We start from the raw sequence: 10,089 nt of genomic DNA on the forward strand, positions 1-10,089 counted from the left end.
CCTTCCAACCCAAACCATCCTGGGACTCTGTGATAAATCCAGTGGTGCAGCCACCCCCTGATCTCACCCAGGACCAGCCACAAGCTGCCGGGGGGCACAGGCTGGCCCAGCAGCACGCACTGGCACACACGAGCCCCCGCACACGGCACAGCCTCACCCCGCTCTCAGTACCTTTTCAGCTGCTCCCCGTGAAGTTCTTGCTGCACGCGAGCTTCATTTTCTCGGGCCTCCTTCAGTTCCTCCTCCAGGAGCTTCTTGTCGGAAACACGGGCCTCTGCCAGCAGCAGCTGGTGCTGGGAATCCTTCAGCTTTTGCTGGAGTTTTGAAATCTTGGATTAAAATTGGACACGTGTTAAACTTTCTGAATTTATGGGTCAGTATGGATTCAGATCCAAGGGATTCGGATCCCTTCGATCCCTCGGTACCATGGGAAGGAAACCTTTGCTTGCTTCTACTCCAAAGCACTTCTGCACCTCTTTGTGCCCAAGTCCGTTAAAATCAAAACCTTTCCAACAGCTGCCAGACTTGGGATCAGACGCTATGTCATGAATTAGCAACAATCCTTTTTGTACTGAATTTGATCCCGCACACTTCCCAACCCAACCCGACGATGAGTGCAGGACCACGGCAGAGTCGATGCCACGGAAAACACGAAACCAGCTTTTGCTGAGAGCAAACAGCCGCAGATCTCCTCGGCAAGGACGTGAGCTGGGCTCCCTGCGCCTGCCAGCCCTGCTGCCGGTATTTTCAGAGATATTGAGCTTTAGAGACAGGAGTTGAGCCAGCAGAGTTGGCTTCTATTGTCTTGATTTTCCTCCTACTAGCAACACACATTTTTCCTAAAATATTTACCCAAGGGATCTCAAAGGGGACCAGCAAAATGGGCTTTGGGGAAATCATCCATGAGCTGCCAGTGCTGCTTTTTCTGAACTACAGTTGGCTCACTCTGATGATTTACCTTTTTTTGTGCTTCGCACACTTTGGATTTCTCCTGTGCCAGTTTCTCCTGCAGCCCGCTCTGCAGTTTATCAGCCTGGGAGCACTTCAGGAGCTCTTGTTCCAGTTCCTTGACCTTCTGCTGGCTCTTTTCCCACTGTGCTGAGAGAGACGAGCACGTTTCCGTTGTGTCCGAGAGTTTTGCCCGGGCTTGCTTCAGCTCAGCTTTGACCTGAGTTGCAAAAGAAGAAAAATTAAAAAAAAAAATTCAAGTTTGCAGTTCAATATCTATCATCTGAAATGCCTTGATCAGGAAAGGGGCAATGGGATTACTGGACTGGGAAGAACAATAAAAGGGAAATACAGGGAGCAGGTTTTATTTGGAGGTGGTGCAATTTCCACAGAGCCGAGACAGAGCTTGAGGGCCCCGGGTTCTGCACAGGCAAGTGGAAACGAGGTCCAGCCTGTCGAAATCAGAACCTCAGACCCACTTATCAAATGCCGTGATGCTCTCCGAGCATTCTCCCTGCTCTCTTCCTACCTTGGTGCATTCTTGCTGGAGCAAGAGATTTTGCTTTTGTAAGTCGACGTTTTTCTCCCTCTCGTATCTCAGCTCCCTCTCGGCCGAGCTGCACAGGTTCTGGACGCGGCGCAGGTCCTGCCGCAGCTGCTGCATCTTCTCCTCCTGCTGCTGGAACCGCTCGTCGGGCGGACTCTGCAGGAACAGTTACACGGAAATTAACCTCAAAGAAGGATAAAGATGGGTAATTATGAAAGGTGGAGGTGTGCCAGGAGGATGTAAGGGTGTTTAAGTAGGAAGATGGGTAAATCCAGGGCAGCGTTTCTCCTGCCCCCACGTTACGTCTCTGCCCCGTCCATCCCCTCGGAGAAGCCGACACAACTCCCGAGGCTGAGGAAGAAGATGCAATAACCTGGATGAGGGAAAATCCCTTTTAAAACCAACCTTTCAAGCAAAAGCAAAACCACCCGTGCTGCTCTGAACTCTTGTGCTGGACCCTCATGAGGACAAACTAATCCGGAGCAGCGCGTCCCCCGTGGTGCCCGGAGGCAGCGGGAGCAAAGCACGTCCCGGCAGCAGCGCGGGAACAGACCCACTGGCACGATGTGACACCGTGAGGGGGTCACTGACGGTCTGGGATGGCTTTCAGAAGATCACTGAGCTCCATCTGATCTTGATCCATCCATTGGATTGAGTTTCACAGAGATTTCGGACCCTCTGCTCACGGCAGATGCTTTTTCCCCGCACACAGGCGTATGGATTCTCCATGCAGCTGGAGATGGAGCCTCAAAAATCTCTGCAGCTCGAAGCTACCGATGGGGAGCTTCCCGTGTTTGGGGTGTGAAAACCCTTCTTCCAGCATCGGTTTCAGCTGGCTGTTGATCTGCGTTCCCAGTTTGCGTCTCCACCCTCCGTTCCTGGGACCAGACGAAATCCACCGCAGACCAAGCTGCTCTTCTCGAATAAATCCCCAGATCAATTCCCAGGCTGGGAAGTTTCCACCCAGCACTGTGGGATGCAGCAATGTCCTCAAGATCAGTTCGTTTTTGTGGGTTTTTCTTCCCCACCTGCTTCTATCGGGATCCTTTTCAGCATCCCCTCTACAGCTTGGATCTCGCTTTGGTCTGCTCCACCCGTACGGATTTGCTGCTTCTTGGTATCAGCACGACTCTGACCCTCTGCTTCCCACTCCCACTCGTCCCCGCAGACCACCCTGGCCTCTCTGCTCTCCCAAACTCTTGCACATAATCCTTCCTCCTCCTCAGCCTCTCCATCCTGGGAACCTTCATCATTTCCTCCTCTCCTGGCCGGGACGAGCTGCTCTCCCTTTCTTTCTGAGATCCCACGTAGGATGGGGAGGGACTCTGTCAGGGGGTGCAGGGACAGGACGAGGGGGAACGGTTTGAAGCTGAAAGAGGGAAGATGGAGATGAGATGTGAGGAAGAAATGTTTTCCTGTGCGGGGGGTGAGGCAGTGGCCCAGGGTGCCCAGAGCAGCTGTGGATGCCCCATCCCTGGAGGGGTTCAAGGCCAGGCTGGATGAGGCTTTGGGCAACCTGGGCTAGTGGGAGGTGTCCCTGCCCATGGCAGGGGGTGGCACTGGGTGGGCTTTAAGGTTCCTTCCAACCCAGACCATCCTGGGATTCTCTAAAGGTGAACAACTTGCATTTAAAAACCAGCAAAACGGGGCGATAAACACAGGTCTTGCCGGGCAGAGCAGCAACCGAGACACGGGGCTGCAGCAAAACCCAGCTGCCACCACGGGGCAGTAGCGGTGGGATGAGCTCAAGCGCTGGAGTGTCAGAGCAGAAAATCACGAGGAGAAGCAGGGAAATGGAACAGCTTCAGCCCACAGCAAGGGCAGGACCGCTGCGGGAACAGCAAGGCAGCTCTGCTGCCGACGCTCCAAAAAAAGAGTTGAGAACGAGCTCCAAAGAGGTTGAAATCATCACAGAAGGGCTGCAGAACTTATTTCTTTCGTGTGCACTAAGGGGGCTGCTCAGTTTATCCAAGTTCCCACCAAGTCCAAAAGCCCAACAGAAGGATGTGATGCCATTCGTACTTCCCAAATATTTTCCCCAACGAAATCACTCAGCCTCTTCTCCCCGCACAGGACTGGCTTCCAGTCCACTTTAATTAGGTTTTGCCGCTAAATTAATGGAAAAAAAAGTACGGTGCAGATGGCAAAGCTGCCCATACCTGTTCAACGCTCCCATCTAAGCTGCCCGCAGAGCTCTGCGACACGAGAGCCCTCTCCGCTCTACGCGCCGTGCCTTGGTTCATCCCCAACGTCTCTTCGAGCGCGCTGCCGCCCCGCTCCCGGGCACTGCGGATTGCTTCTTTTAGCTGGGCGATCTCTTCCAGTAACGACTGTCTTTCTTCATGGCTCTCTTTTAGTTGCTTTTCCAGCTCCTCCCTCTTCTTGTTGCTTTCCAGTAATTCCAAACTTGAAGGAGAAATAGGAAAGGAAAGAGGTAACCGTACACGTCCAAGGGAAACCACCCTCGGAAGGGGAAAAACTTGGGATACAGGAGTCCGGTGAGCTGCTCGAGTGTCTTGAGGGGCTCCAAAGGGGATTTAATCCTGGGTCTAAGCAGTTCTGGGCAAAGTTCAGTCTCCTCTGGACATTGACCCACAAAAAAATGTGTGTCCAAAGGGTGAGCTCTTGGTCACCCATGAGCGGGTCAATGGCTGGCCTAGGGAACCCTCGCGCGGGGCCATCATGAGCAGCACGGACACATCCGCACGGCGCCCCGTGGAACGGGAGCGTGGGCTCGGGTCTCCCATCAGCTGTCTCACTTATCTCAGTCCTAACTCTATGTCCTGATAAGCTACCCATCTTGGTCTGGTTTTACTCCATCTCAGTACCTGGTTCTCCAGGTTTTTTTGCTGGCTGTAACCCAAGCTTTTTCTTCCTAACACGAGCCTGAGCAGGGATGTTCCAACTCCAAATATGTATTGTTTTACTGAAAAAAGGGGAGTTGGGGACCTGTTGGAGCTTCACAACCCCACCACCTGCTGACACTCGCCCTCCAGGGACAACCAAAGTCCCCAGCAGTTGCCCCAGGGAGCCCCAGCCCATGGTGGGACCAAACACAACCTCACTGCAAAGCCTCCTCCCTAAGGACAGCTCTCGTTTACACCGTTCAGAATCTGGAATAGCTGGAGGGAAAAAAGGGTTTATTCCTGACTGATCCCCATGTCACTAAGGGAAATACTTGTTCACCAACATCTCTACGGAGAGCTGATGACCCAAGAAGACACAAAGCTCTGCGCCCGTTTTTGTCCCAAGGAGCGCTACAGAGATGTTTAAAGACTAAAAAAATGAGGCAGCAAAGGTAAGGAGCAGAAGATACCACGGGCCTTGTTAGGGTTTACCAGAGGAGTTCTTGTTCATCTCTCAAGCTTTTGATCTGTTCTTCCAAAAATACCACGTCAGCCATCTGCTCTGCGTACGTCTCTACATCCGCACACGGATCGTCGTGTTTCTGCTCGAGTTTGTTCATCTGTTCTCTTTCTTGGAGCAGTTCAGAGACCTGTAAGGTCAGAAAACACCATGACTTGGATTTTCTTGGGTCTCACGGAAACCTTTTGAGCAGTGTTAGGCAACCTGGGAACTCCATCAGGACACGGCTTGTGGTTCTGGAGCTAAATTTTTGCAGTTCTTCACCCTTGAAGATACCCTTGCAAGTCCTTCTTTCTGCGTGGGAAGTAGCTGCGTGTAAACTACCATAAAATCCCATTTCTTTACTTGATTTCATCCTTCTGGTGCCCATCTGTAGGTCTCGGGGCTTTATATCCTGTCCCATATTTCCTTACAAAACTGGGAATTCTTGGAAAAATGGGCAGAGTCCAAGGGATGTGTCCAGAGCATCCTCCATCCAAGTCAACCCCAAAGCACCATCTGCGGGTGGCTGCTCTCCACTTCCAACATCACCTACTGCCTTAACACCTGCCAACGGCAGAGCCAAAACCTGAGACCTGGAGAGAAGACGCCAAGAAAACAAAAGGGGCAAGAAAGGCAGGCACGAGGAGTGATAAGGACACAGGAACTGCCAGACTGGACCGGAACCAGAATCCGCCTCATCTGGTATCCCCTGCTAAGCAGCAGAGAACCCAAATCCTTCAAAGAAAAACGCTATTAATCCCCCTAAACACTATCAGTGGCTTTGACTCCTAAAGCTTTTTAATCAATAGCTCTTCCTAGTGTTTGCTACTACTAATATTTCAATTCCAGGTCTTATCTACACCAAGATGAATTTATTTCTATTTGGGCAAGATGCACGAGCAACTTCTGTCTGCATCAGGCACCAGAACAACAGCGATTTCTTTACATTTCTCACCTCTGTATCTAACAAAGCATTATCTTTTCATAGCTTCTCATGGGATACATTAATGAGATCCCTGCTTGCTGATGTTCTCTGGAGACTCGGGGAGTTATTACAATGGCTTGTAAACTCTGATTTGGAGTCAAGCAACCCCCGGTAAGGAAACAACAGGAGTTAGCGGATGTAATACGTCCCTAACTACAAGCTCAGAAGAAGCTTTCTCCTCTCAAACGTCCAAAAACCTCTTAAAAACAAGAAAAAAATTCCAAACAAATGCCAACAGCTCTCTGCATAACATCAGTTCATAGTGCATCATTAAAATTTACAAGAACAAAAATGCTGTCCCATGTACTCGCCCATTCTGCGTGTTGGACATCCTGACCAACACAACGTTGAACAACCTCAGATCCTCACCTCCAGGTGCGTATCACCCACAAGGACCCGGTGGTTTCATGCCAAGCTAACCTCCAGTTGATCAATGATTTGACCCAAAAAAGGAATGAACGTGTTTGTGAAGTCTGGAATCCCAACAAACACACGCAAAATCCTCTGTTTCAAAGACCGTCACAGTCTAACACAGGCCAATGGACTTTGTCTCATGATCCCTTTGATGAAAAAACCATCCTCTCCTTCGGCAAAACCACCAGGCAACTGGTGGCTGGATTACAGACAGATTTACAGGGATGGATGATTTTAATTCAAAAATCCCTGGACCATGAGCTGGTTGAACTGTTGGGATGCAAAAGTTAGAGTGACTCTTGGTGTTTTCCCCATCATCCCCCAAATCAGACAATTCCTTTGCATGTGCGGATTCATAGACTGACCCAGCCCCTTCCTAAACCTGACCCCAGCCCCTTCCTAAACCTGACCTACCCCCTTCCTAAACCTGACCCAGCCCCTTCCTAAACCTGACCCAGCCCCTTCCTAAACCTGACCTACCCCCTTCCTAAACCTGACCCAGCCCCTTCCTAAACCTGACCCCAGCCCCTTCCTAAACCTGACCCAGCCCCTTCCTAAATTCCTCTTCAGCAAGGCTTGATCTGCACCCCAAGCTTTTACAAGGTGAATTTCTTGCCCAACAGCACGACAGCAGTCCTGTCCTCTAGATGCCACTGTTCCTCCAGCAAGACTCATGTGTGTGCAGTTGGGCCAACAGGACTTCCATTGTTTTGCACTCACAAGAAGAGATATGACTCACAGCTGGTCTAAGGACTCTCGAGAGGTGTAAAAAAATGGGTTTGTAGCAGATGGGCCCTCAGGTCCCCCTCGTCTGCCTGAGCCAGGCCACACATCTGCTGCTCTCCTCCATTTTTAGCCTCATTTTCAGTCCCTGTCCTGCCCGTGTCCGCAGCAGCCCTGGTGCAGGTTTGCTGGCACCACACGTGCTCTGTCTTCTACAGCCCGACTGGAAGATGAGAGCACCAGCAACTCTCCTTCCAGCACCTTCCAGTGCTGAGAGGGGGCTGCAGGAGAGCTGGGGGGGCTCTGGATCAGGGGGTGCAGGGACAGGACCAGGGGGAACGGTTTGAAGCTGCAAGAGGGGAGATGGAGATGAGATGTGAGGAAGAAATGTTTTCCTGTGCGGGGGGTGAGGCAGTGGCCCAGGGTGCCCAGAGCAGCTGTGGATGCCCCATCCCTGGAGGGGTTCAAGGCCAGGCTGGATGAGGCTTTGGGCAACCTGGGCTGGTGGGAGGTGTCCCTGCCCACGGCAGGGGGTGGCACTGGATGGGCTTTAAGGTCCCTTCTGACTCAAACCATTCTGTGATTCTCCCAGCAGAGATAAACCCACCAGACATCTATCGAGCAGTTAAATCTCTTCGAGCAAAGCATACTGAGGTCCTCAGGGCATGGAACAAAAAGTAGTGCTGGGATCCCAGCGAGCTGTTCGTGTAAACTTCTCTTGGATGTTCTGACTTCTTATCGTGCCATGTTGTGGTTAAGACACTATTAACATGAAGGGGACCCACGTTAAACAGATTCAGAATTGATGGACCTCAGAGAAGCCATCGCTGCTGATGGGGAACCGTGGCGCTGCTCTGCAGGGAGGTCTTGGCTCAAATCGACACGCACCCTGCCATGTCGTGACATGGAGAGATGGAGGCTCATGATGATGAGCCTTAAGATCACAAATAACTCTGCAATAAATACCCAAGTCTGGAAACTTCCACTGCCCTCCAGAGAAGGAGGCTTTGGCTGTAAAGTCTAAATTATGGTTTTACTGTTAGATTCACCAAAAGGAAAAATAAATTATGGAGTCAGGGACGGTTCCATTAAAGCAGATGGATTTAAAACCATCTACCAAAGAAGCTGTGAAACTGGCTGGACTAGGGAAATGCAAGAGAAGCCAAGAAACGCACTTGAGGGGCAACGGGGGATGTTTTATGGAACCATCCAAAGGCACCTGCCTCCCACAGCGAGTCCCCCGGCAGGAGCTGTCTGTACCTGGCTGCTCAGCCCCTTCTTCTCAGCCTTCAGATCTTCTCGTAACAGTTCGAGCTCAGACACAAGTTGCTTTCTCCGCTCTCTCCGCTCTCCCAGCTGATTTCCCAACTTGTCTATTGTTTCCTGACAACTTTCCAGCATCTGGAATAAGGAAAATGAAGAGTCAGTTCTACAGCATAATTTATTCTAGCAAAAGAGAAACAAATTGCAGAAAAAGGGTTTTCTAGAAAACAAGGATCAGAAAAACGGTTGCCAGCAGGATTCCTGCACCTTATACCCAGGGCTGGCTGGACATCTCTGATGGCCTGGAGCCTCCACCTGACCCAAGATACCTTGGGAAGGTCCTCACAGGAGAGATGAGTTCTCAGGGAGATAATATTGGCGTGTTGGCTGCTTTCCTCCAAAGACATCCATCTGTCTCACATGAGCTGATGGGCTACAAACACTCATGGTGGGCTACAAACACTCATGGTGGGCTACAAATACTCAGAGAATGGTCACAAAGAGCATTCACAGGAGATGTTCATTTAACATGTTTCCAAACAGAACAATTTCCTTCCCAAGGAAAACCTCTCACCTCTTGCATCTCCTGTGCTCCGGGCGACGCCTGCTCATCCCCACTCGTCTCACTTTTGCTCTTCTGCACTTCGAGTAACTCTGTCTCTAAACTTGTGATCTTAACATAGAAAAAACACAAATTAAAACCAAGGCACTACTCACAACTCGTATTAAATGCATAACTACAACTGAATTTCTCCTTGTGCCCCTATTTCAGAATAAGCCCCGTGTTTGGAAGGAAGGAGGGGACGTGGACGTGAGCTCGCTCCAGCTCACATCTTGGGTCCTTCTGCTCCGAAGGGTGAAGGAGCCGTCCAAGGCCAGGTCAGAAAATGAAGGAACCCTGCTCCACAAAAGGAGGGAAATGACCCCGACACATGGTGAACATTCACGGCTTCCCCAGCTCGTGGGCCTTTGACACGCTGCTCTCCAGCACAGAGACCCCATGAGACCCCAGGTTCTCTCTGGGGCCATCCACCTTTCCCACGCTCTCACGGTGCCCCCGCTGCCAATCTCATCCAAGCAGGTGTTGGACCTGGTCCACCAGGACTTGTCCCAGTCCCTCCACCGCTCCGAGGGGGTTGTAGCTCCCTCCTGCGAGGCTCCGAGGGCTCTCGAGCCAGAAAAACACTGAGCTCCAGGCTTCTCCTGGCAGGCGAGAGTTGGCTGGACAAGTTCTCACTCTGCAGTTGCACCCTCCCCACGAGGAGTCCGCCCTTGCGGGGATCCCATAGGAACGATTTTTAGTCCTCAGTTTTCAAGGTTTAAAGGAGCTCGGAGCAGCCCAGCTTCTCTTCCCCGTTACAATTCCCGCAGACCCCTTTGCAAGATCTGACTCTTGGTGCTCGCAGCCCAGCTCTGCTCCGCCGCCAGCCCGCACGGCGCTCAGCAGCCTCTCCTTTCAGCTCCTGACGCTTGGAAGAAAGTTTGGGCCGGTTTTCGTATTTCTAAAGCACCCGGCTGGTGTCCCCACCACCGGAGCTGGGCTGTCACCAAACAGGGCTGCAGAACCAGTGGGGACACGGGGAGGAGATAAAGTCCAGCTGCAGATGAAATCCAGCTCCATCGGCATGCAGCGTACCCCGTACCCGTACAAGCAACTTCCATTGCTCCACGCAGCCAGACGAGCGTATGGTGAAACTCATAAGATGCCTCATGCCTTTATCACCCTCCTTTCTTTGCGCTTATTCGGAGATCATTTTCCATTCCTTTCCAAGGGGAAGCCAAACTCAAAGAAGTGGCAAGACTATTCCAATCTCATTTAACGTGGTCACAAAGCAGCTGGGCTGCGGGCACGGGATGGCTC

General features: G+C 51.5%; 1 protein-coding gene across 1 annotated transcript in view; it reads right to left on the reverse strand.

Annotated features, from left to right (window-relative positions):
- Positions 1–171: 171 nt before the first annotated feature.
- Positions 172–10,089, reverse strand: part of CCDC30 (coiled-coil domain containing 30) — a gene marked incomplete at both ends in the record, with an annotated part of 15,914 nt that continues 5,996 nt past the window's right edge. Inside the window, 8 exon segments of the mRNA XM_010080636.1 lie at positions 172–329; positions 959–1,168; positions 1,478–1,651; positions 3,655–3,901; positions 4,834–4,991; positions 5,799–5,904; positions 8,239–8,366; positions 8,803–8,901. Coding sequence (XP_010078938.1) covers positions 172–329; positions 959–1,168; positions 1,478–1,651; positions 3,655–3,901; positions 4,834–4,991; positions 5,799–5,904; positions 8,239–8,366; positions 8,803–8,901 — 1,280 coding nt within the window.

Source organism: Pterocles gutturalis, unplaced genomic scaffold (assembly GCF_000699245.1).
Source record: "Pterocles gutturalis isolate BGI_N339 unplaced genomic scaffold, ASM69924v1 scaffold25874, whole genome shotgun sequence".
Classification (NCBI taxonomy): Eukaryota; Metazoa; Chordata; class Aves; order Pterocliformes; family Pteroclidae; genus Pterocles; species Pterocles gutturalis.